The sequence below is a fragment of the Alosa pseudoharengus genome, unplaced genomic scaffold (assembly GCF_046254945.1).
Source record: "Alosa pseudoharengus isolate Yale_2024_CS ecotype anadromous, Long Island Sound unplaced genomic scaffold, YU_APseudo_1.1 YU_APseudo_1.1_scf_14, whole genome shotgun sequence".
Lineage (NCBI taxonomy): Eukaryota > Metazoa > Chordata > Actinopteri > Clupeiformes > Clupeidae > Alosa > Alosa pseudoharengus.
Window position 1 is genome coordinate 9,922,823 of NW_027468609.1, and position 27,500 is coordinate 9,950,322.

Below are 27,500 nucleotides of genomic sequence, written 5' to 3' on the forward strand. Positions count from 1 at the left end.
TATTTGCCTGAATCACCAGTTTCACTAAAAAGGACACATACTGTAGGTCAACCAACTCAGTGTTTAACCTTCATGGTCTTCAGCAGGGAGAAAGGGTATCTCCGTAACTCTGCATGGGGGATTGGATCCTGCATATAGTGCTAATTCCGTAATGTCTGTCACTGTAATCTGCATTAGAAGATCTCATAGTAGCATTGAACATCTAACACCTTTTATGTCTCTGCGTGCCTCTGTTGCCCTGTGTGAGAGCACAATGTAGGATCCCTGAGTTTGACCGCCTCAATGACCGCCTCGTTACCGTCTCCTGAATAACTGTGTCCTGAGCAGCATGTCCACTGCTGAGTGTAGTCTGGACTCCGCACTCTGCTGTAGGTTGGGCTCTGGCGTGCGCTGGGGTCCAGTTCCAGTGTGTGCACATTTGGCAGACCCTGCCTCTGCACTTAGGAAACACCGTCTGTCCAACACAGTGCAGCAACAGACCCCCTGATTACATAAGAACAGAGAGATTTAAAACAGACCTAGTAAGACAGAGTATCTTGAAATGGGTTGAGGGGAATGATATATTGTGTGTGCGTGCGTGCGTGCGAGCCTGCATGCGTGTGTGTGTGTGTGTGTGTGTGTGTGTGTGTGTGTGTGATTATGTTAATGCTCTGACTGTGCATAGGTGTGTGTGTGTGTGCCCGGCAGAGGCGGACTGAGTGTTTATGAATGTGAGGTCCTGTGTAGTGAAGAATAGCGGGGATGTGGAGGACTAGCAGGCGAGTGGAGGGCCAGACGGGACAGGAAAGGCAGACACTTACATAAGCAGAGCAGTGATGGTCCAGAGGAGCCAACTCCCCACTAGCCTCCCCCACACTGAGTCCAACTCCTCACTAGCCTCCCCCACACTGAGTCCAAAGCACGTCCCCCAAGACCCCAGGAAGCATGCAAGCACACATGCACATACACACACACACACTTGCACACACACACAAACACACACACACACACACACACACACACACACACACACACACACACATACACACGCACGCACACACACACACACACACACACACACACATATACACACGCACTCGCACACACACACACACACACAGACACACACGGTCTGGACACGGATCAAATTAGCGCCCTGCTTCCCTGAAGCATATTTAGACTCAGTGTGGCATATAAGAAGGCAAAGGTGAAGCCCAGCCCAACTTGTCTTCTCAGTCTTGTCAGGCTAGTGTTGTAAACAGGACTACAAGTTCTCACTTCAACTTCTTTCTCTCCTTCCCCCCCAAAAAATGACCAACCATAGCATAGCAGCTCCACGGTGAATTCATAAGGTTCGTCATAACTTCCATTTAGCCTGGAGATTTGTAATACTTCTTAATGGTTGCTAATGATGTTTGGCTTGCCTGTTCGCTCAAATGGGATTAAGAAGTTGAGTGGGCAAGCTATTATAAACACCCATATGCTGGATGGAATGGCTTTACTGCGGGCAGAAAAACAGGGTGGCTCTTAGTGCGCTGCTGGTAGCTGCTCTGTATTTATAGAGCGCGGCAGGGGTGAGTAATTTGGCGGAGTGCCTGCTCTTCGATCGCCAGATTTACAGGTCCCCTCCGAGACCCGCGTGGGGCTGAAGACGGTGGATTTACGGCCTCCTCCCCGGCACTTCCTCCAGACCGCACAGGACCCTCGCTGGCCCCCTATCTGATCTGCGACTCTCACGCTTTCCACCGCAGCCTGCTCTTTCTCCATTTTTTCGCCCTCTCTCTCTCTCTCTCTCTCTCTCTCTCTCTCTCTCTATCTCTCATTCCCTCAGTCACCCCCCACCCCTCCTTCCCTTCCCCCCCCCTCTCTCTCTCTCTCTCTCTCTATCTCTATCTCTATCTCTCATTCCCTCAGTCACCCCCCACCCCTCCTTCCCTTCCCCCCCCCTCTCTCTCTCTCTCTCTCTCTCTCTCTATCTCTCATTCCCTCAGTCACCCCCCCCCCTCTCTCTCTCTCTCTCGCTGTTGGACCTCTCTCTCCGTCTCTCCTGCTGGGTCAGACACACAGACAGCGGACAGCAGCCCCAGCACTGACCTTGTCGTGTAGCGGCGCTGTCACTCTGACAGGCTCTACCTGCCACTTCTGCCACGTTGTGCGAAAGGGGGGAGCATTCCCGTGGAGGTGGAGAGGAGAGGCGCGGGAGGAAGAACTGGTGGAGTGGAGGAGGAGGAGGAGGAGGAAGAAGAGGAAGAAGGAGAAGAAGAAGCAGGGATTGGGGGAATCAGAAGAAAGAGAGGACTAAGAGAGGAGCGGAAAACTGTAGACAGGGACAGATGAGTTGCTCGGTGTGGGGCAGTCCACGCTGCACCTCTCTTTCTCTCGCGCGTCTTGGAAGACTGGACTCACAAGCCCTCAATGGACCTGAACTCCAACCTAGGTGGGTGGTATGTGTGCTCATTGCACTCGTCTTCAGCCATGCTGTCAGGCGGGAACAGGTGTGAGCATGTGCGAAGGTGTGTGTGTGTGTGTGTGTTGTGTAGATGGAAGGGGGAGTAGACAATGAATGCTCAGAGGCTTCCTTATTGGTAGACTTTTGGGAAAGGAGAAGAACTGTCTCCATGATAAGATTCCCAACATTGACTTCCATTTGAAAGTTTATATTTGCCATTGTAATTTCATGATGTATTTGATTTAGTGCCTTATGAATCCATCAGAGTCTTTTTGTAGTGTTGATCCAGGTCTTCTCATCTTCTCACTCAGATTGAGTTGATATCCTTTGGTGTGTTATGCTAGATTGCTTCAAATGAATGACAAATGGTTCTTGAGATATGAGGTTTACTCTCTTTCCCTGAATGGTATTTTAGAAATCTCTACAATTTACTAAAAAACTGGGCATGAAACTTCATAGTCCTCCATATTCAGTAGCCGGATCATAAACACTCTGGCTTGGATTTTATGTGTCTTCACATATATCAGCAGGACTAGAATCCATAAAGAATGGCTCTTATGGCTTTAACAGTGGAATACACATCTGGCTATGTTTGCGCACACAGCCCACACTCTCGAAGCTGTCCAGCACTAAGGCGACAGATGGTAGAGACAAAACACCGAGTTCTTCTTCTTTTTTCTCCATGAAGTTATTCTACATGCTTTTATTAAAGGGCCAAAAACACAAACATGTCCATTCTTCCCACGGCTTGCTCTGGCCCTTTGTCAGCCAAACGAGAGCACAAGGACTTGGCACTGGACAGAGAGAGAGCACCACCACAGGGGTTTCCAGCCAAGAATTGATCAGATTAGCAGATGACATGAATATCATCTCTCTGAATGCTGTCCCTAACCTCTAAAGGCTGCTGGAGTCCAACTGCTGCTGGCTTGAATCCATGTGAGACAGGAAGTGAGCTGTACTGTAGTGTTTACTTCTTCTGCCAAACCGGACCAGCTGATTGGATCAGTCAGGATGGTGCAGTGATTTTCTTGTCATCATGAGGTCTGTGAAAATCAGATACCAGTTAATCAATGTGTCATTGCTACATTGTGTGCAAAGGCAGATCTAGCCTACAGCGTTACTGAACTGAAGTTTATTTTAGTTGGTTCAAACTATTTTACCCATAGAAAAATCAGTGGATTCATATGCAACTTTTCTCCACACATACCTTTCACTTACACATTTTCCGCAGTATACTTGCAGTTTGTTGCCAAAACCAAACTTTCATTATAATTTCTGTTCAGTCTGATTGACTGTTTCTGGGATTCATACAATGCAGGTAAATGTTGAAAAACCATGCCATCATGGCAAATTTAGAAACCGTTTTAGATTTCATGGGAAACCCACATATTGCACTAGTGCAATACATTGATTCGATTTGCTCCACACTCCACACAAGACCTGTTGAATCAGCCTGAGCATGTGCAGATGCACGGCTGCTCCATCATCAATGGCAGCCGATTGTTTTCCTCACTGATAAACATCAGTGTTTCCCATACATTGACTTATTTGTGGCGGCCCACCACAATATCAACATTGACCACCACACAATGATTTTCCAAGTTGTACTAAAATGTGCTTAAATCTGGTTAGCATCATAACCACACTGTGCTAATTGTTAAAAACTGTTGCATTCAAGTTAATTCTGCAAACCAACCACCACAAATGGAATTCAATTATGTGGGAAACACTGAACATGTAAACATCTCCCATTTCCCACCAATAGTGAAGAAGCTCACTTTGTAGCTCACTTTGTTTCCTCTGGCTGTTTAAGCTCCCAGTTTGGGAAGAAGGAAAAAAACATTTGCTCAAACTGAGAGTGTTAAAACTGTTGCATATGCAAGTCATTAAGTACTGTGTGTGTACTTTAACAAAGTAACATTTAATGCCATGTGGTAAATACAAATACTGTAATAAGGAGACCATTTTTCTATTTTGAAAATGACATACATTTTGTTCTAAAACAAGATTAGGGTATTTGGGATCTTTTTATGCTCTGTGTGTACAGACATAAATACCTTATGAGGAGCATTCATATCATTTATTCCAAAACATCGCTATCAAAGAATTTTTAAATATCCATTTTCAGATGGTATGTAAATGTTTGAATACATTTACATTTTCCCCTCTCTGGCAACTATGTTGTTTTGATGTTGTGCAGATTCTGCGTTTTTGCACCCTGAGCATTTCCTCATTAGCATAGCATTTCATCTGGGTTTTGCTGCTGCTGCAGGTGATGGAAGGCTTCATGATACTGACAGCATAATGCCCCTGTGTCTAATTTTACTCTCCTGGGGGCTGGGAGGCTCCTCACATGTAGTGCCGCTGGGACGCCCTGTCCCTGAGCAGCCATATGGCTGAGCTGTTACTGAGTAGGAGTAGGACACTGGCCGGCCGTGAGATGGACATTATGGGTGTCCACTGCCTATACACACTCTTCACTTTCACAGTTGAAACTTCACACCTTACAGTCTAATGACTTACCAACAGGTCAGCGGGGTAAGGGAGGCCTTGAACCGTGTGGAAGATCATATCGCTTCGCCATGGCAACCAGTAATCTGGCTAATGCACCGCCGTGGTGATGCAATGCTTTTCTGTAAATTGCAGGGGATGCATCTCACTGAGTGGTCTGGACTCTGAATGAAACATTTACAACATAAATTATGTAGCGGTTTTTGATTTGATGGGGAAAATCCATATGGCACCCAGAGACATCATTGTGTCCAATCCATAGATGTGCAGGATGTATGAGTGGATGGCTAATGCACCTACAGCATGTTTATGTGTGTTAGCTACAAGTGTTTGTTTTGGGAGCATGACTGTGAGCAACTGTGCAACATTGCCCATGTGACTGTGATTGTCTGAAAGGGGGAGAGATAAGTGGTGGGGGTTCTGTTAAGCACATTGACAAAAATAAAGGATGACATCATGGGGTGTGTTTTGCTGGCCGAGTCTCGGGTTGGCCTGGTTCCACTCTGTCAGCACTTTTTTCAGCACTCCAGTTTGATTCTCTCATAGTCGCTCTTTTTCCCTATCTTCTCTCTCTCTCTCTTTCTTTCTCTCTCTCTCTCTCTCCCTCCCTCTCCCTGTCTCACTCTCTTGCTCTCTCTCTCTCCCTCCCTCTCCCTGTCTCACTCTCTTGCTCTCTCTCTCTCTCTCTCTCTCTCTTTCTCTCTTGCTCTCTCTCTCTCTCTCTCTCTCTCTCTCTCTCTCCCTCCCTCTCCCTGTCTCACTCTCTTGCTCTCTCTCTCTCTCTCTCTCTTTCTTTCTCTCTCTCTTTCTCTCTCTCTCTCTCTCTCTCTCTCTCTCTCTCTCTCTCTCCCTCCCTCTCCCTCCCTCTCCCTGTCTCACTCTCTTGCTCTCTCTCTCTCTCTCTCTCTCTCTCTCTCTCTCTCTCTCTCTCTCTCTCTCTCTTTCTTTCTCTCTTGCTCTCTCTCTCTCTCTCTCTCTCTCTCTCTCTCTCTCTCTCCCTCCCTCTCCCTGTCTCACTCTCTTGCTCTCTCTGTCGTGCGGTTCCATGCTTTAGGCAGGGTTGCTGCGCTCGGCAGCTTTTTGTCAGAGCAAACAAGGCAGATGTAGGCTGGCAAGGTGGACAGGGGCACCCCGGGGCGTCCAGCACAAACAGGCTTATCAGGCCCATCTGATGGCCGGCCGCCGGACACGGCCCTGGAGCTGTCACAACAGGCAGGGGCTTCCGCTGGCGGCCGGGCAGGCGGCGGGCGGCAGGGGGTTATTAGGCCCTGCGGTCAGGCCCCGGGGCTCCCACACAAACACACGGGCTCCCCATAGAGACCAGGAGCAGTGGGGCGTGGAGCAGCAGAGGAAGGGTTTTCATTTCAGCTACATTTGGGTTGCTAATTTACTGAAAATTACAGCAATCGCAGCACATTTAGTTACTGCATTTTTTTTATATATATATATAAAAGGTGTCCTTAAGGATGCCAAGGATGGTAGTGCCAAAACAGATAAACATGTTTTTGTTTATGCTCTGATATTTGTTTTTTAATATCTCCATGTAGAGGAAATGGTATAATTTGGCATCTGTTTCAGTTGTAAAACTGGGATGATAAAAGCATAAGTCAAATCCATTTGAAGCAGCTGTAGAATTTGATATTATTGTTATTCAAGGCAAACTGTTCATTAATACAGTATGTATTGGCGCTGTCAAAGTGGTTAATGCTTAGTTATTTATTTCACACATGACTGCTGCATAGTGTTTGTTTTGACGGGGGCTGTCACTTTCTGGATGTGTGCATTTTAGCTCTATGTGTTGTATGTCAATCTCCCCTTCCGTGTTCCCAGCCAGTGCTGTGGGAATGATTGATGGTTTACCCTGACAGCTTCTATCCTGGGGCAGCACGCTGTGTATTCTTACATTTTGAGATTTGCAAATGAAAATAAGAAAATCAGCCTTGGAGTGAACTGAAATGTTTGTGTCAGTCCAACTGACACTGACTGACTCCGTCTCTCGCTCTCTCTCTCTCTCTCTCTCGCTCCGTCTCCGAGTCCCTTTCTGCCACTGTTTGTGTCTCCTATATATAGCTGGACAGAAACCTTATATCAGTGTATAACGGTTTACAGCCAGGGAACGTGACCGCGTCTTGTTTGGGTAGGTTTTTTTCCATTGCTCATATACTCGTAGTCTCACATTTCAAGTCGGTTTCCACAAGCAACACATTTCACATCTTACTTGGTCATTATGAGGCTTTTTGTTTGGAGCCCTTTGAGATTAATCAGAATTGTCCACTTCAAATCACTTTGCTTATCTTTTAATGCAAAATAGATATTTAGTGATTTGTGATGTGTTGGTGATAAGTGGCTATTTATTAGCTGTATCCAGTGTTCCAGGTTGTAAATCTCCAGCAGTAATTCTGAACAGAAAGTTGTCAGACTCTGAGCTTCTGAGATTGCAGTTGAGGGGAGCTGCATGTCTCAGAACAGGTGTAGGTTGGGCTTCTTCCATGTGAGCGTGACGGGGGTTTCTGGCAGAGCCCTCCGCTGTGAAGCTGGATATCACACAGGAGATCCTTCACAAACGATAACAGTCTGAAACTCTGCAACTGCCACCTCAGGTGTGATGCTGGATACAATGTGGAACACATAGAGATTTTCTTTTTCTCACGTGGATTTTGGAACAGGAGTTTTTACCTTCGTTACAGACGGCATGTGATCTGCGAATCATTGAATGTGGATATGTTTGTCTGGACCCAAACAAGCGGAAGCGTCTGTATGTCTCTAGAGAGCATTGGAATGTGTCTTGGGCTGTGATAACTCCTGATGTTTCCAAACACATGGGGCTGGTTGCCTAGGCAAAGATTAAGACCACATCCTTTGTCTGATTTGCATTTGGCATCAAGCAATCCAGTTGAAATACAGCCTTGGTCAGACACCAGTCTTGACTCTTTGTCTGGGAAAACTCCTACTCTTCCAAGTTTTCTTCCTCTTAGCACTGAGGAGCAACCTGCTTCTATTCAGTGGGAGAAGTGCAAATCTGGCATTAAAGATTATATTTTTTAATATTTGATTAATTCATTGCCAGGGGCCTTAAATCAGGCCATGGATATCTACCTCTTTGTCTGCTGTAGCTACAGCAACACTTAGGTTTTTCCTAACCCAAGCAAACCATGGCACCATTAATATGTAGATTGATTTTGCATGTTCGGAAGGAGGATATTTTCCCACAGCTTTTAAAAGGTGTAATAGATTTTATGGCAAAGTGTTCTTAAGGCTGGTTGGTGCCACAGCAGGAAAATTGCTTCAGCTGGACATGCTGGATGGCTTCATGCAATGAGTTGATGTGTGAGCCTGAAAGCGTATTTCTGTGGAATTTAATGTCTCGTTGGGAGGGGAGGCAAACCCTGCCAGATTTATTATTTGGTTTATAGATTGTGTTCAATTACGTGTGCGCTGTCAAGCTGGAGATTTACTGAGGCCATGTATGCTCCTCTGGCAATATGTTGCAATGGCAGGAACAGTTGCCCACCTCATACCTTCAGAAGGCTGCTGCCAGCATAGCATGCCTGCAGAATGTATGGCTGCAGTTGTTGTAGAGGTGTTCATATAAAACTTAAACATACCAGGCAACAAAAATAAATATTTGATACAGTTCTATCCATGGTGGTTTTGAATAGAACTGGAGAGAGGGAGGGAGGAAGTCCCGTGCCCGGTCATTTCCATGTCCGATGGCCATGCCAAAAGCCAGAACTATACTCAGTGGCCTGCCGCCCAGCTATTCTCATGGAGTCCAACATGTGCTCACTTCCACTGTAATATTCACAAACTAGCCAATTGGGCGTTAATTAGGTTCCACACCACCGATCATGCATCAGGAAACCGTTGTGCCTTAAATGTGTTGCATTAGCTGGTCTTTACTAAGAGAACAGCTGCATGTCTTAAACACTTATGCTAGGGCACGGTCACAACTCTTTAATCGTCTCGCAGGAACTGATGAAGCTGTCAGTGGACATTTAAAGGTCATATCATGACTTCATGGCTTCTGTAGGGACATTGTAATGCCTGGCCACAAGCAGTCCCTTATTGTATGGATGAGCCATCAGCGGTAGCGTGACTACACCTGCGCTATTAACACACATGTGTATATGTATGCATATGTTCAACTGCAATATACTCAGAGACTATTTTTACGGTCTATATGATCTCAGTGAACTTGCATGTCATCACAACAAACTACTCTGTTATAGCCACAAGAGAGGCAACCTGGAGCATGGTACCACAATATGGGCTGAGATTAGCCCCCAGTTAGATAAACAGGTCAGTGAAGGTGATCTCATGGCACATGAAGCTTTCATCTGTGCCGAGGGGCGTGCTGTGCTTCAGGGACATCAGTTGCTCTCAGTAATCAGAGCTGATGAGGCTGGCTCTGCCAGAACAGTTGAGGATTGTGACAAGATTAAACTGATCACTGCATTGCTGACAGATTGCCATGGCCTGGTGGCTCCAACACTCATTATGTCATCAACAAGCTGAAGTATATGTGTGTGCTGCTCTGAAAGAGTTTATTATGTCCCGGAAACAAATCTGCAGCTGACTGCTGTGGGACTGATCTCTGATCAAAATAGATAATCATTCACTTCAGTCAGTGGAAAGCATAATTATGTTGATACTTAAAAATTTTGCTTTCATTTTTCTATTTTGCATGCCTCTCATTCTTTCTTTCTTTTTAAAAGTGGGGAGGGGGTTTGGGGGCGGTGAGCAGTCACATCGCTCACTTGTTTTGTTGTTGCTGTGTTGCTGCAGTGACTTTTGGCTGGAGGAAGTGTGGTTTAAATTTGCTACTGAGTTACGGTCACGAACCCAGCGACCGCGTAACTGTACACTTCCTAGCCAGAATCCATGCTCTCGCTGTCACAGGGGCACCGTCAGGGGCTAAGTGGTGTCCTATTTTGTCCTGAAGAGTTTGTTATTGTCCACGATTTGGTGCAGTGATTCTTCCCTTTTGGGTTCCTTCGGCCCAGGTGGGACAGTCCAATGTAAAACAGCCCATGTGACCTCTCACCCCTGACCTGACCTCCGATTTTTGCTCCGCTTCAATTGGTATCGAATGGGCATTGTGGCTCCTTCTGTTACAGGACCGTGGAGTTGGGCACAAAGAGTACTTGGAGCCAGTAGAGACAGTCTCCTGGAGGCCCCCATGTTAGCATGTGTGTTGACATGAACCTGTGTGTGTGTGTGTGTGTGTGTGTGTGTGTGTGTGTGTGTGTGTGTCTGTCTGATGAACCTGATCTGCTCCATGGCCCAGTCCTCAGAGGAGCAAGTGTAAGTGATCGTCGCAGACGCACAGGCCAAGGGATTAACCATTCATGAAGTCAAGCTAGGAGACAAAAAACCTGGAAGTTTATCTACATCTGATACAGTAGGAATGTCAGCCATCTTGTCAGCTCATTCACTGGAATACTCAAATATTAGCTCAGTGGAGGATGACATTGCTGTCAAATTATGGACACATACTTGGATTGTCTTCAAGTTTTACACAAGTATGAACTACGAGATTTGTGACCTCCAGTTGAGTGACGATTGAAATGGATTTCAACTTGGTAACAAATGTATTTGCAAGAGTTCAGGGATGTATAGACTATGATAATCTTTTAATGTTCCCAACATTTGAATGTGTAAAAAACCCACAGCTTCCCCTCCTTTTTTGTCAGTCTTTGGGCTCAGCAGTATTCACTCAGAAATGTAAACTTTGGAAGTGTTTAATCCCTGCCCTTATGCAAGCATGCCCTTGTAAGGGGGAGCATTCCATGTTGCTGTGCATCGGTTTATATTGGCCGCGGCATGGATCCTGTAAGACAAACAGCGCGAGCCTCTGTTTTGTTGGGAGCCGGCCCAGCAGAAGAGCCGTCGCAGTAGCCATGAGGCAGAAGTAACAGCTGAACAATCACGTCCCATTCACCAGCGGCCTGTTTTTACCTCCGTCAGCGCAACCAGCACTCTCCTTCCCTTCTGTTTTCGGAGCACACGGTGTCCAGGCCCCCCTCGCGTCCCTCTCCCATCACTCCCCCTGACCATTATACGGCTCCGTGCTCATTTTTGCGCAAATCTGTTGAGTGCACAAATTGTACTGCTGCTCATATGTGTGTGGGTCTCATTCTGCAGCTAAGCATTAGCCATCTTGTGTACATTACACAGTGTAGAGGTGGTCTCGGGTCGTGACTCATTGACCAGCACAGTGATTTACTGCTGAGTGATTTATAGTGGTCAGTTGCGTGTAGAGGGGAGTCAGGATCAGAGTTGATGGTGTACCAGCAGAGGGTCAGTGGAGCTGTGTTTCATCTCTGCTCTTCAGAGAGGCCGCTGGACTCTGGGTGAGATCTCCCTATTGTTTCCTTAACAAGGCTATTCAGAGGAGTGGGAGTAGCTCTCATTTTCCCCCTCCCTCCCACCCTCCCTCTTTACCTCCCACCCTCCCTCTACCCCCCCTCTCTCTCCCTCCCTCTCTCTCTCTCTGTCTCTTTCTCTCTCTCTTGAGCTCAGTTACTCAGGGCCATGCTATCACAAGCACAGGCTTCAGGCCCGTAGTCCTCAGGAGCACACAGCCCTCCCGCACCCCTTACTGTCTCTATGCTGAGGCCTCTCTGGCTGGAGGAGGTGGTGCAGTGAGAGCTCTCGGACATGGAGGTAGTGCAGCCGCCTGTTCACTCACTAACTCAGTATGGACTAGTATCAGACATGCCATCCTCTACTCCAGGTAAGGACAGACAGTTGCTTTACTTAAACTATGTGGTTATGTATGGATTGCTTGTCTCTAAAGCTAGATATTCACTTATTGTGTATGTTTAATAGTTGGATCTTCCATTGTATCTTCCATCTTCTATGCCATTGCATTGTAATGTGATAAGTTTATTAGCACTTAGTCTGTTGTTCAGTTTATTCAAAAGACATAAGATGAGTGTAGCTAGGTGCAAGTTTGTTAACTGACAAAGTACTGTTAGGTTGAAGGAGAGCCCAGAGTGAGCAGACATGGGGTGCTGTGTTGGGGTGAAAGCAGGAGAGCCTCCCCAAGTCCCCTTTTTCTGAGGACAGTTATTTATGACTCTCCACTTCTGAGAAAATTCCCAGACCCTCATTAACCACAGCTTGTCACTACATGTGCTACTGCCAGGTGACACTGCCACACACACACACACACACACAGGCAGAATCACACATGTTCATTCACTATCTTATTATGAGAAGAATTGTGAGTATGTATAGATTGTATGAGCACACACATTAGTCATAGGAGAGCGTACATGCCTTTGTAAACAAATGTGTTGAATACAATATAACTCTCTTTGCCTGAGAAACACACATTCCATAGCAGGAGTGACCTAGACTGTGTCTTAAAGTAGCACAATGTAGGAATTCCCCTTTTCATCCGTTTTCAACATACTGGGCAGTGGGTACCCAAGTAGGGTCCTGCTCTTACCCGGAACAATAGAGTTACATAGTGCATTCAGCTGTTCGCTGTGCGCTTTGCCAATGTTAGAGATCCATTATCCTTTTTTTAAGTCAGTGTTACAACAAAATGGGTTTGAAGCCATTATTTTAAGGTAAAAGAAGTACATTGTGTTACTTTAACTGTCAAGGAAGTGGAACATGTGTTTTGTCTATTTAGGGCAAACAATGCAGTGAGTAATTGTCCATTTTCCTGCCACAAACCGCTGCTTCCTCTCAAATGTTTGAATTAAGGTCTTTGTTAAATGCGGAAGATTACAATAGTTGCCACAAGAAAGATCTTGGTGCTGATTTAAATACCTCTTGCAGATATTAGGTAGATAACAAAATGCATGTTGGATAATTGACATCTGTGTAGGGGCTAGAAGAAGCAGGAGAGTGGTATATGTTGACAGATATTCAGAATACTTGGGGAGGTCATAAATGTGAGGGTGAAGTGGACTTTAAAAAGGGGCCTGGGTATTGGCACACAATTGCAGCACAGGAGAGCTCTTTGTTGTGTTCCACCTGGACGGAGCTCTAATAGACACCTGGTCACTTATTAAGCACAGTGGAACACATCTGATCTCTGACAGGCACACACACACACAAACACACACACACACACACACACACACACACACACACACACACACACACACACACACACACACACACACACACACACCACGCACATACATTCACACACGTACACCAAGTAAACAGAACAGGCCTGAGGCCATAGTTTTAGAGAGCTGTTGAAGCGAATCTAAGCAATAGTTCTTCCTTTGTTTGCTCAGCTACAGTTCTCAGTAATTGAGTTGTCTGTATAGTTTCTCAAGCATTGGCATAGTGGTTGATTTTCTAGTTAAGAATGAACACAAGAATGAAATTCACGTGTTTCATTCTATAGCTGCCTCTATTGGAGCTGATCTGCATGAGACCTTTTAAGGGTTCTATTCAGATGTTCACCCATGTGGAGGCTAAGTGGCTACTGCAGGAGCTCTGAGTGCTGAATGTCTGTTGCTATTGGCGTCTTTGCTGAAGGTACTTTAGCTCTGGCCCCCACCGCCGCCCATCACGATTGGCATTTTTACAGAATGCCTCGGAGAAGTTCCACAGGTCTCCATGGTAACTGAGCATTCTTAGGCTTGAAAGGGGGCAAGGCAGTATTGGAGATTCCACCACAGGTTCAGTTTGCTCCCTGACTGTGCTAAATCCCTCGCTAAAAGGGCACCATGGGCAGCAGAGGACAGCTTCCACTGGATACATAATCCCAGTCCTTTAGAGGGGATTTGTGCCCTGGCCTGAACCTCACCCCTGCACTCCTTGGCTCTCCTCTGAACTCCAACATAGTGCCTTGCCTTGCACTCTGTCTCTTTCCACTCCAGAGATCTCCCCCCTCGTGTTACATTGTTTGGGTACATTACCTGCATAGTGTCCTACCCTTGATTGGCAGTGGGCTTTGACAGGATTAGTGCTCTTGAACAATGGCGGCTTATCACTGGTCTCCAGCAGGTGGGATGAATGCACTCAGGTCTCCAATTGCCCCAGCTTTTGTCACCTGGGTCGTGCTCTACCTGCACTGTTTCTGATTTGGCTTTTAATGGCCAATCTGGTGCTTTATGGCTCCGCTTGATGGGGGGAGAAATGAGTGCACTGATTGCGCTCACCTTTGGTTAATGGCCTTGGCTTATTGTCATAATTATTTCTGTTCTTTTAAGGGCCGATTTTCACCTCACTCAAAGCACTGGCTCGTTCCGCCCGCTGAGCTCTTGGCATTATCAGGTTTTAATTCTCGTTTTATGCGAGCTCCAAACATATGGTGCTAATATTACAAGACGGCTCCATTAGACAGCTGTAGGAGTACACAGACAGCATATCCATCATTTTCTGGACCATTTCAGAACGTATTTATCTTAATCCCTCCGCCATAATTCATCACGTTATGCAGTGTGGGCAGGAAGTGGACCAGTGCTGGTACTGCAGGCTTGGCTAAGTCCAGAACTGATCCCCGCTTTATTAATCCAGTTTAGAACGCAGTCGACCATATTCCTGTCTTCCATCAGTTGGAGAAACTGTCAGTTTCCATGTGATGGCCCATTCATCATCAGGCTGGTGTTTTGCCTTTTGCCATAAAGCATATATACAGAGACAACTACTGTTATATGCACGTGTTAACAAGCTGTGACACCAGTGTGGGGTGTAGAGGTACCTGGGTATGGTGCACTGTGAAGTATGCCTCCGGTGCAGTTCAACACAAGAGACGTTGTACAAGGGACACGGTCTGCTCTGTGGCTTTGACAGTATATTGTATGTCATGCTTATTAGCATTGGAGCACAATAAAGGCCGGTATTGTGTTCTCTCCCCTGAAGCCTCCGCTGCCTCCTATTAGGAGTCTTACCCAATGCATGTCATTTCATTCATACTCTGTGCTCTTTGTACTGGATAGCCCTGTACTTCCCTCCACATCTTTCCCCTCTTGCTCTGATACCTTACAGCTTTCAGCACTATGTAGGTCTGTTTCAGTACTATGTAGGTCTGTTTCAGCACTATGTAGGTCTGTTTCAGCACTATGTAGGTATGTAGGTCTTATTCAGCACTATGTAGGTCTTATTCAGCACTATGTAGGTCTTATTCAGCACTATGTAGGTCTGTTTCGGCACTATGTAGGTCTTATTCAGCACTATGTAGGTCTTATTCAGCACTATGTAGGTCTGTTTCAGCACTATGTAGGTATGTAGGTCTTATTCAGCACTATGTAGGTCTTATTCAGCACTATGTAGGTCTTATTCAGCACTATGTAGGTCTTATTCAGCACTATGTAGGTCTTATTCAGCACTATGTAGGTCTTATTCAGCACTATGTAGGTCTGTTTCGGCACTATGTAGGTCTTATTCAGCACTATGTAGGTCTGTTTCGGCACTATGTAGGTCTTATTCAGCACTATGTAGGTCTTATTCAGCACTATGTAGGTCTTATTCAGCACTATGTAGGTATGTAGGTCTTATTCAGCACTATGTAGGTCTGTTTCGGCACTATGTAGGTCTTATTCAGCACTATGTAGGTCTGTTTCGGCACTATGTAGGTCTTATTCAGCACTATGTAGGTCTTATTCAGCACTATGTAGGTCTTATTCAGCACTATGTAGGTCTGTTTCGGCACTATGTAGGTCTTATTCAGCACTATGTAGGTCTTATTCAGCACTATGTAGGTCTTATTCAGCACTATGTAGGTCTTATTCAGCACTATGTAGGTCTGTCTCCTAGTGTGTCACGTCTCAGACTTCGCTCTATTCTTCTTTCTTTTAGCAAAAGTATTTAGAGCCCCACCAACCTCCTTGCTGTCTAACACCAATTGTGCTCCATGTGTCTGACATGAGAAAAAGCTTAGCGAGGCTGCAGGTTCTGCTATGAAGCCATCAGTCATTCAAGGCACATTAGCCTTTGCTATTTGTGTTTTTGTTTTGTTTTGTTTTGTTTGCAGCTTGCGCATCCCTTGGGCTTAGCCAGCCATTGTCAGGCCTGTGTGCATTTCAAATGAAGCCGGAGAAGTGACTAAGCACCCTGGGACCAGCAGAGTGAGTGGGGGCTCACAGTAAACAGCCTGCCCCATTCTTTAACCATGGCAACAGCAGCACAGCACAGCACAGCACAGCACAGCACAGCACCAGAGGCCAGGCCATCAGGATGCTCTGGTGTAGTCTCTGCTCCAGGACCAGGGGCCGCTCACCATGACAACGGGACAGTGTTTTTTTTCCGTAGTGTTTTCAAATAGTCCAGCATCCACGTCAACATTTTCAGAACTTTTCCACGTTCACGTATATTCACAAAAACTAGCCAAATAGATTTTCTGTACATTTCATCACGTGAATTATCAGAGAAAATGCAATGTGATTGGATAAAATTGGGGTCGTGTATTCAGCTGTCTACACAGTGATGTAAGGTTTGAATTGTCAAAAGAATACAGGGCCGAAGTGCAACAAACAAATCACCATTGTTGAGTAAACGATCCCTTAATGGTGTTTCAAACCAGCATAGTCTTTCATAGTCACAGCCAGTGAAGGTGTTATCCTTTTATAAGATAGGCTTGCCTCTGAGCCTCTGAAGACATTTCAATCTCAGACACTAGTCTGCATACCTACTGAAACACCTACCCTCATGTTGCCCTCTTCATCATGTGTAAACGCTAGGGCAGAGGAAGAGGATGGATCAGATGGACATACTTTCATTTGATTTTTGTAGTTTGTTAATGTTTCTGTTGACTGTGGAAGTTTGTGTGTGTCTGTGTGTGTGTGTGTGTGTGTGAGAGAGAGAGAGAGAGAGAGAGAGAGAGAGAGAGAGAGAGAGAGAGACTGCTGGTTTGGGCATGTGTTTGTATACACTCCACTTGGAAAACGAATAAATAGGAAAACCTGGGAAGCGAGGCTCCTGAGTGGCCAAAGCGGAGGGACTGTCCAGTGTTGCTGCTCTGGACCTTCTCACTGTTTCCCATGCGCTGATACACATCAACAGTCAACCGTTCCTGAAAATAAGTGCCTCAGGCTAGCTTGTTCTGCTTATACCAGCTTGTTTTGCTTATACTGTGAGAGTGTGTGCATGTGTTTGCATGTGAGGACAGACGGGGGGTGGGGGGGGGTGGGCTTATTTGTGTGTGTGAGATGAGAAACACACACCACATACTGACCGACAGAGAGACACAGAGAGAAAGGGAGGAAAAGAGAGAGAGGGTTCCCCCACAGGCAATTTGATTTTAATAAAGACAAAGCACTGAGGGGGCTGCTCACTGGAATCACAGGATGTTTGCATGACAATCCACCCAAACAATGTGTGGTGAGGAACCACTGAGAAACCCTTGTGTAGCTGATGTGACCAAGCTTTCAGATGACCATTTTGATCGGATGAGTCTGTTTGCAATTCCAGCCCGTTTAGTTCAACACACACAACAAGTGGCCATCACTCTTCCCAGCCCACTATCTTGAATGCTCCCATTCAGAGTGCAATGAGGTGTGCATGAAGTCATTGTGAGTGTTTATGAGTGTTTCTCCTTGACACCCTGTCTGTCTGACATGCCGATATTCTTAGGCAGCAGCCCTCGCAGCACTTGAGTGATATCTCAGGACACGTGCGGGTCGGGGGGAGCGAGTGTGTGGAGCAGGCTGTGCGGTTCGTCTGGGTCTGGGTCTTGGCGAAAGGAGGACGTGGACTTTACTGGCCAGTTGTTCAGGACATCCTGGGGAAGGGGGTGTGAGGAGCGACGTGCAGACAACAGGACATGGATGGAATGTTGCATGCATGAGTGGACAGAGTCAGGAGGCCTTGTCACCCCTTGTGATTCAGAGGGGGGCTGGGGTGTGTGTGTGTGTGTGTGTGTGTGTGTGTGTGTGTGTGTCAAAAAGCTAGGTCAAGATCACTATAGGCACAGCACAATAGGCCTTTTCATAATTTGAGACACCAAAACTGAGTCACTCAATTTATGCATCACACTGACTGCCAGAAATATTCCTTTTTAATTGGTGAGTTCTGCTTGTGCTCCTCCTTCAGACCTTGGCTCAAGCACACAGCTTTGTCTCACTAATAGTCCCGCTTGTTCATTTAGTAGCCTAAGATAAGATAAGACATTGAAGTTATGATTTGCAGTGAATTAACTGCATTAAACAGTTGCATTCAGTGAAAATAGTCGTTGTACAGATATGCATTATAAACAGCGTATTACTTCGACGTCATTGAGCACTGCCAAAAACTATACAGCGCTCGCCTTGATCTCGCGAACAGTGTTAAAGCTCACAGCTCCGGAGGGGAGGGGCAGAGAGGAGCGGTAATTCCATTGTCTGGCAGCCGGTCCGCGTAACCGCTTCAGCCGGGAGAGGGAACGGGCAGTGAGGGTGCATTGGGCAAGAGTGTGAATGTTGTAGCGGGGATAACGTACAGTTCTCCAGAGTCGAGGCCATCTGAATCTCATGTGACAGTATATTAGCTGCTTGCTTACGGTGAGTATGTATGCCATGGCGTATTCATTTACTTCTTTGGTTAGTTTTTTTGTTACCTGTAAAGGAGACAGGTTGTAGTATGTTAGGACTGTTCTGTTGACTGTTGGGATTGTTCGGGACCTACTCAAAGCTCACTTAAGAGAAACTACTCAAGTAGGCTACTGAAATATCACATTATATTTTATAGTGCGTTAGAATAGCAATTTAACCTAAAGCGCTATGAATGCGGAGTTTGTTGTCGTTGCATTTTTATTAAAATTAGTAACGAACAGATATTAAAATGTTTAGTTGTGTACAGTTAATGTGTTTTCATCATGACTGTTTTCATCATGAATTGCTTTACGTTGGCTACTCTTCTTCATTTTAATCGAAAGTAAATTAATTAATGGATCGATATGGGTTAACTGCACTTCAGGGCAGACTCAAGATCATCGGCATGCATGTTGATAAACACAGTTAGAGGAGTGTTTATAGCCTACAGTGGTCCACATTGTTTTGATCCACTTGCACATAATGTTTACACACTCATTCATGTTCTGTAAATTATCCAGATGAACTGTTTTGACCTGTCAGAAAGACATAACCAAACACCGCCATTAGATCATTAGATGAATGGATGAATAGACGATGTCATGCAGAGATTAGGGTCACCTGTAAAGTCTTGTGGAAGGTCATAGCTGTGAATCATGTTTTATTGTTCATAAATAGTGGCTAGTGAAAATAGAATGATTCAGAATAATTTATTTGACTAGTAGGGTGGCAATGTGGTGTTGTTTTTATAGCATGCATCCATTGCCTTTTAGTTATCCCAGTTTCTTGCAAAATAACAATAATTAGATAGATAGATAGATAGATAGATAGATAGATACTTTATTGATCCCCAAGGGGAAATTCAAGATAATTACACATGTGGATAAAAATGCCATAACCATAAACGTGTATTTTTAGAAAAGTATAAAAAAAAAAGGAATTGTCTCCTGGGTGCAAAGTTCCTGCATTGTGAATAAATCAATGTTGCAGGGCTGGTTAGATGTGTAATGAATGGTTTGTTGTTGAGAGGTAGTCAATGGAAGCTTGGTAGTGGGCGGTGAGGTGGCCACAACATGATGTCAAAGAGGACTAATGATTTCTGGACAAGATGGATGAGACTTCAGAGGGCACCAGGTGGTACTAAAGAGATCAAGGGCAGGGCGGTCCAGTGAAGAGTCTCCCCTTCACCATACCTCCTGGGCCTAATGCATGACAGGCAGGGGACTCAGGTAGCTGTGAACCTAAACAGCCAGTTCTTAGAAATGTGTCCATGAGACCTGCTGAGCTGTAAGTGTTTTTGTTTTTCTTAACCAGACCCGCATGCCATTTCACCAGGGCTGTGGCCATTTATCACCTTGTTGATGCTGTTGTGGTAAAGCGCACCAGGTGCAAAAGATTACAATGCTCCTAAGCCCACAGATTCCCCCTGGGCTGTTAAAAGATGTTAGCCTTATGAGTCGTGGTTAATCTGATCACTAAGACAGTAGTAGTCTTATTTGCTTAGAGCGCACACCCAGCAGTGCTTTAACCCTGCCAGGCCACCACACAAGCATTGTCCTAGCTGACCCACAGGGATCTAAGAAGCAACCATGCTTGGCCAGTCATCTTGAGTTAAAGAGAGGCAGCATTATAGGGGAGGGGGAGCTGACCGTACCAGTGGCTGTAGCTGTTAGGAAAGAGGGGAGCTTGAGAGTGCAGTCAAAACAGTGTCTCTAATCCCGCTGGATGACTCTCCTTTTCATCAGAGGAGCCAGCGCTGGTCAGCCCCCTAGGCCCTGTACCCCTCCAGCTCCTCACCACACATCATCTGACAAGCCAGCGAGACTAATAACCAGCTGTTGATAGCTGCCCTCAATCCTCCCATTGTTACGCAGCATGGCTTGCATTTGGAAAGGACTCCGTGATCTAAGGAACAGCACCTCCCCAGGATTGACTAAATTGAGAGAAGCTCTTTATTGTGTACTGCATTTTTGCAGTAGTTGTAAAATGTCAACCACTTTAAAAACAACTTCAGAATATTTAGTCTGAAAAGAGACACCCAACCTGTTGGATAGTGTTAATGTTTATAAAAAGGAATGCCTTTCCACATAAAGGTAAAGAGGTATGTTAGCTGTAAGATTCACGTCTGATAAAAATAAATGTTCCAGGAACTTAAACCTGAATATTTTGTATCCCTCTAGAGTAAAAACCTCTTAGTGTTATTTGTACAATGATGAAATTTGACAAAGCATGTCATATTTAGATAATAATATTAGATTTCATGCTAGCTCATGTCACATGCCAGTGAATCATAGTTATACAGTAGCATGAGCTTTGAAACATGCATCATATACTTTACATCACTTTAACACCTAGAATTATAAATAAATAGCTTCCAAGCTGGGTGATTGTTAGTGACGTGCTGACATGAAAACACGATAAATAATTAGCTTTTTTGTGCATCTTGGAATAATTAGGCCTGTGTAGTCACAGCACACACATTATGGAAATGCATTATTTCCCGGTCCAAATAACAACAGCTGCTCGTCCATGACTTATTTTCCTCCCCTGTTACTTCTCATCCAAACTGATAAATCACCTTGGCTTGGCAGCTCCTGCAGCCTGTTTACTCAGCCCGCTCTCTGGCTGCCTGCTCTTCCTTCTGATGCCACTCTTGTCTCGTCAGCCATCAGGGCGTTTGCTCCGGAGACAGACGTGGACAGTGGAGACATGTGGATCCATGTGGTGGGGCTCGTTAGTGCAGCTCGCTGATAAATTGATAAATAAATACTAAGCGCGCTGGAGGAACTCGCACACAACTCAGCATGCTGTTAGTTGTTTGTTACTGTATGCCTGACCCCCCACCACCACCACCACCCTCCAACTAGTGATTTGTATGTTTGTGTGTGTCAGGGTGCGGTGGGGGGTGTTTGCGTGAATGTCGGTGTCTAAGAAATGAAGAGGTTCAGAAAGAGTGGTGAAGTTTAGCATGTGGTATGTAGTCTCCCATGGTGTGAAATAAGATGCACGGCTTTCTATGTCAGGACAGTGGCCACTCCTAGACCAGCAGGGCACTCCCCATGAACCATGAGCCTCTGTGGACTTCTAGTCTTGTGACGGGAGTCCTCTCTGCACTCAGGCCTCATAGTCTGGATCTGGTCACTCTCTGATCTGCCCGCACCATCTGTTGCATTGTGTATGGTCAGTCCATTTGGCCGTAATCATACCCCTCACCTGTCACTGTGGTGCCTTATTCACCCAAATGGGGTTCAGCATTAGGATGACACATCTTAGGACAATGCTGTGTGATTGCCAGTTCTGACCTCACAAATCTCCTTTGCCTGCCAATGCCTTCAACAAATAACAGTTTAATGAACCTCTTTATTTCAACTGCTGTTCTCCATGGTTATCACAGTTTTTATTGTTTTTCCCAGCGACCCAAGTTCATAAAAGCAAGTGCGTTATCTGCAGTGGTTCTGCTGAATACCTACCAGCTGCTCTGTGTTATAGTCTCATGTCTATAAATACATCTTTAATGGCTGACACGCTGGTCTCAGAGCAGACTAAATCAATGAAAAGGATAGAGAATACCCTCTGGAAAGCGTGGCAGAGATGTCGAACTGATAGTCGTGAATAATTGAACTTCTGCATGTAATCATTTTGCCATTGCCTATGGTGTGTATATATGTGTTTGTGTGTGTGCGTGCGTGTGTGTGTGTGTGTGGACCCACCCTTCCCCATGCAGTCTGAACTCTCCGGAGGGCCACTGACACTCAGTGGACTGTTTATGTGGAATGAAAACATCCTCTTGTCACAGTAACCCATGCTTATTAAGTCTGATAATGTGCCTTTTTGTGATATGTTTTCATCTGTTAGTGCTGTCCTTTTCAACCTGGTACACGCAGATAGTTGTGTGTGTGTGTGTGTGTGTGTGTGTGTGTGTGTGTGTGTGTGTGTGTGTGTGTGTGTGTGTGTGTGTGTGTGTGTGTGTGTGTGTGTGTTGAGCCTGTGAAACTGACCTCAGTGTGAGCGGTGGCTGTTGAGCTGCTGAGAGATGAGCCCTGGGGAAGTGGTGCAGGCGCTGGGGGGGCATGAGGGGCTTGTCTCAGCACCTGAAGCCCCGGCAGCAGACAACTAATTGGATGATGGGATCATCTCACAGATACCCAAGCACTGCTGAGGGCTCAACGCCATAAATCTGTTTTGTCTGCAAGCTTGAGCTCTCCCTCTTTCTCTCTCCCTCTCTCTCCCTCTTTCTCTCCCTCCCTCTCTCTCCCTCTTTCTCTCCCTCCCTCTCTCCCACTCTCTCCCTCTTTCTCTCTCTTTCTCCCCCTCTCCACACCTCCAACTAGGCCAGGGTGTAAATAACCACCCTGAGACGTGTGCTAATCACAGGTTGTGAGGGCCGCCCGGGGGCCTTTATGGCACACAAGCATTTACTGCCCCTGACCTTGTTATTACAGCCAGTCCAATTTGCTGATGACACAGGGATCTGTGGGCATCTCAGTGCTTTGGTGGTCAGATGAATGGACAGAGTGGGACTTTGGTGGTGTGTCAGTGGAGCAGCTGGCTATTTGAAGTAGATCACCGCTGATATATCATATAATTCACTTCCTTTGCAGGGGGCGACAGGGAGCGGATGACAGCCAACCATGAGACATATCTCCTTATGGCCAGTACCCAGAATGACATGGAGGATTGGGTGAAGTCCATCCGCAGGGTCATCTGGGCGCCCTTTGGGGGAGGTGAGTACACGGCCTTAAGCAAACATCTTCTGTAAACAGGAAGGAGAAGTCAAGATAGGGCACCCACATGCTTCTCTGGCTCTCCCCTCTGCTATTTTAAAACAAACTTAAGATGTTTCCTTTTCCTAACCACGTCAATTTAACTGGAGTATATAGGTTTGTAAGTTTGTGCCTTTTTTGTGGACCTGCTTGACTGGTCACTTGTGGACCACTCTATAGGGTTCTTTATCGATTAACTTGACCACACATTAAGTGGGCAGTGCGTCGTCTCTCAGGGCGGGGGTGGAGGGTGACAGGCAGGCGGAGGAGAGAATGTGGTGTGAACACAGCCGAGGGAGGCGCTGGCACCCACTGTGTGTGGAGCAGCAGCTTTGACGCAGATAGCAGCCGACTGCTCCTCAAAAGACACCACGGCTTTGACAGCGAGGCAGGGTCCTCACTAAGCTCCCCTGCTGAACACACAGGCTGGATTGGCCTCATTCTCTGGGCGCTGGGTGCAGGCTGACATATCAGATGACAGGTGTCATGTACTGGAACGTTGCTGAACAATCAGTGCCCTGGAGCCTTATTCAAATTAGGAGTGGGGCTCTGCTGAGATGGAGGGGAGGAATCAGAGTGGCCCTGTCACCGTCCCAGACCCCTATTTTTTATTTTTGTCTAAGGATAACCCTGTAGTGCTTCAAGGCTATTAAATAAAGAAACACTCCGGTCCATCTCAAAAGTGCTTTTTTTTTTTTCTTCTTCCTGCGTTTGGTCACGGTGACTTTTCCCCTGACCCAGTAACCACGGCCACAGCTCTGGCTCTCCATCACAGACAGGGCTTGGGGCGCTCCGAGAGTTCTCAAGCAGACGCTTTAGAGGGGGGAGCTGAATATGAGCAGGAAGACTGCATGACATTAGAACCCTTTACCACGCAGACTTTATCACCAACATTCCAGACACTCACTATACAGAGCGCGCTCCATGGTGTGTGTGTGTGTGTGTGTGTGTGAGTGTGTGGTAGGTGAAGACTTTCCCTCGCAGAGTCTTTGCCCTGAAAGTGAAGTTCCGATGACCTGTCCTCAGGTCAAAGGCCACCCCTGAGTCAGCAGTGGACAATAACTCAGGTCTCCAGTTTCCATTGTGCTGGAGGGCCACCCAGTCTCTGCACACCTGTGGCCCTCTCTCACCCCCCTGCCCCCCCCCCCCCCCATCTCATCTCCTCCCCATTTGGCCTCAGATTTACAGCCTGCAGCCACGCCATCATCACCTCATGCTCCACTAATCACCAAAACACTGAGTCTCGCCACAGTATAATTGCATTTATTTATTCATTGGCAGTTAATGTTGTACAAGGCTATTCAGATAACTGCTCTCTGTAGTGTGTTTTATGCATCTCACCTTTTTTGCACACATTTAATTATTTTCTTGTGTTTTTCTTGATTTCTTTTCTTTTCCTGGTGCTATGCTGACCTTTACAAAAATACTTCCTCATTGTTAATTGAGTATTGACTTGAAAGTTTCTGGCCTCGGTCGATACCACTGACTGAGGACCATTTTGCCTCCAACGCACACAATCGAATATTAATGGTTCTCTCTGCTCCACAGACCCCTACTCTAAGTTCACCTTGACCAGTATTTGAGTCGGCTACAGCTTTAGCTCAGGGCTGCTGCCCGCCAACTGCATACAGCCCCTTGTAATGCTACCAGGCACCTTATATTTGCTGCTGTTGACATTTCTAATCTTTTCAAGGAAATAGAAAAAAAAATTGAAAATAAGGACACAGTGTTCATTCGAGCAGTTCCAATCATCCAAAGGGATTAAGAATATACTTGATTGGCAGCCTTCATTTATTGTTATCCGGTTTTCATTTTGGGGTGGTGACAGTATTACTGGAGTTATAAAGTAATATGATCTGTCTTATTATAGGTCATGTGTCTTCTCATTGTTCACCATGTGCTGTATGTCAGTGGATGTGCTTGTGTTGAAGAAAACGTGATGTGTTTTTGGAATCCTGAGCGAGACATGGTTGAACACTTGACTGTGGATATTCAGAAGGGAGCACTGTGGCCTGGATTTACTGTTCACACAGAATGGCTCCACTATGAGTTGAAGGGGGGAGTTATGGCCGACTTGAGAGTAGCCACATCAAATGCTAACTCTAAAGGCTTAAAGGCTTTGCCAACATCCGCCTGGAGTTGTAGGGGGCTTGGCTTAGCCATAACCTTTACACAATACCACAGGGTCGAATCATTGTGCCGAGCGCTGGCCTGACAGACCTCCAGCTCTCCTCTTCCCCCTCCTCCTCCCCCTCCTGTTTCTCCTCCTCCCCCTCCTCCTTCTCCTCTTCCTCCTCCTTCTGCTCCTTCTCCTCTGGACAAAACCTCAGAACACGCCTGCCAGTGTTTTTTTTCCCCTCTGCTTCTGCCTTTCACCCCCACAGTCTAGACGAGCCTTCACAGATTAGAAGTGTGAGTTACGGGAGTATGTATGTGCCCTCATTTTGAAGGAAAGTTTTGCATTTGCTCTCATCGAGCGGAGCAGAAGATCGGAGAGGACGGCTCCCTGGAGCAGATAAGGACTGAGGACTAAAGACTGATGGTCATCAACATCTCTGACCATCAGTGTATGACATGACAAAACTTGAAAGACATTCAGTACCTCTCTGTCCTTTTCATGGACTGTGTGTAGGTCAGCTGGACTTGGAGAAAGCAACAAGCCACAGGAGTCTGAGTTTCAGGAAGAGTGACTCATCATCAGTCCAGAATCTTACGATGTTGAAACTCATCTGACCTGAGGACATTTTTTCCATGTTGGGGCTATTTTTAGATTTTTTGAAAGGCTGGGAAATGTTTACTTTCATCTGGTCCATTTAGCACATTTATTTTATAATACGCCCACAGGACATGAGCTATATTTTGGGTGCAGGGAATAGACACTTTCAGTTCAACAAACTAGCAGAAGACTTTACGTCTGCACATCCCTGGCTCAGATTGCTGTTGGAATGTTTACCAAAGTGCTAACCAAGATCTGCTTAAATGAGCTCTGCAACATAAAAGTGCAGCCGTGTCCCTGGATATCTGCGAGATAGCGAGAGCAGAAGACGTTCCCGGGCTGAGATTGCTCTCCAGAGTGTCTGCGATGCTGCCGCTGTCATTCAGACGCATTCCTCTGGGGCCACTCAGCAGATCTGCTAAAGCGAGCTGCACAAGCGTTGGCTGAGTGACTGTGGCTCCTGGTGGATGGCTTTGTCACTGTTTCCTGCCTCAGCCACATCCTGAGAGGTCTGGAGCATCACTCAGGAGACTGGAGACTCAGGGGCGGAAGATGTTGGAACGTCGAGAGTTTAGGAGCAGCGTCTCCAGCACTCTGGCATATCAGAACTTTATCAATCGAAGGATCTATCGGAAAATCCGAAGTTGTGTGGGCTCCAGACGGGGTGAGTGCGTATTATTGTGGTGGTGGTGAAATAAGCGTTGTTAAACCACCTTTAGAGAGCAATTGGGACAGGATGTCCATATTATTGTCAGGCTCCTCTGTGTTCAGTGTAAGTTATGCAGCTAATGCACAAAAGAAGCACAGAGTGGAATATCAAGCAACATGGATGCCTGCTGGTGTGAGACAGATTTTGAATCGGCCCATCCCTGCGGCTTATTTGGATTTGTACCATATCGTACCACATGTGCAGCGTTTGTCTGTGTCCGAGAACCGGAAAGTTATGCAGATCCCAAGCTTGCAGGAAGGCTGCCTTAATCCCCTCTTGTGTGCCAGCCACATGAGCCCCTCAAAATGTGAATCATACTTTTTTTTCCCCCACCCTCACTGGGGCCTGTTTGAACGGAGTGACACAGACAAAAGGCGAAAGAGGGAGTGAAACGGGGTTAAAGCAGGAAGTCAGATTTTAATCGGGTCTCGTTCCTCAAGCTGACTGCATCGGGCATACACATTCTCCGGCCCAGTGCCCTGAATCATGGCAGGGAGGAAACGTCAAATGGCCGTTGGATTTAGATCAGAAAGTCAGAGCCCTTATCCGCACTCTGTTCACTTTGATGTTCCTCAGATTTTTCCCCCCTCTTTCTCAGTGTGTTTTTTTTTTTTTTTTGGTCAGCCTGCATGCCAGTTACAAGGAAGAGTCTTTTTCTCCCCGCTGGCCTTTCTGCGTGATTTCACACTAATCCCACAGCCGTGGAGGAGGAGAGCTGTGGAGTGGCCAGGGCTACACTACATTAGTGTGCCATTCATTGTGCAGCACATGCTCTCATCCTGAACTGCTGTCAGGGCACTCAATGCGCCTCTATGAGTGAGCTTTGACCGTTAACTTCAGAGTATGTAGTTTAAGACTGTTGTGTGAGTGGCATACAATGACTTTGGAA

At 46.2% G+C, this 27,500-nt stretch overlaps 1 protein-coding gene across 4 annotated transcripts in view; it reads left to right on the forward strand.

Annotated features, from left to right (window-relative positions):
• Positions 1-27,500, forward strand: part of arhgap24 (Rho GTPase activating protein 24) — an 85,461-nt gene that overhangs the window by 50,591 nt on the left and 7,370 nt on the right. The window contains exons 1-2 of one of the 4 annotated variants that reach the window (XM_076283798.1): positions 2,005-2,416; positions 23,025-23,147. In XM_076283798.1, coding sequence (XP_076139913.1) covers positions 2,395-2,416; positions 23,025-23,147 — 145 coding nt within the window. In that variant the 5' untranslated portion in view covers positions 2,005-2,394. Of the gene's footprint in view, positions 1-2,004; positions 2,417-11,573; positions 11,676-18,014; positions 18,394-23,024; positions 23,148-27,500 lie in introns of those variants that run through there. The other 3 variants (XM_076283797.1, XM_076283799.1, XM_076283796.1) reach the window with 3 other exon arrangements.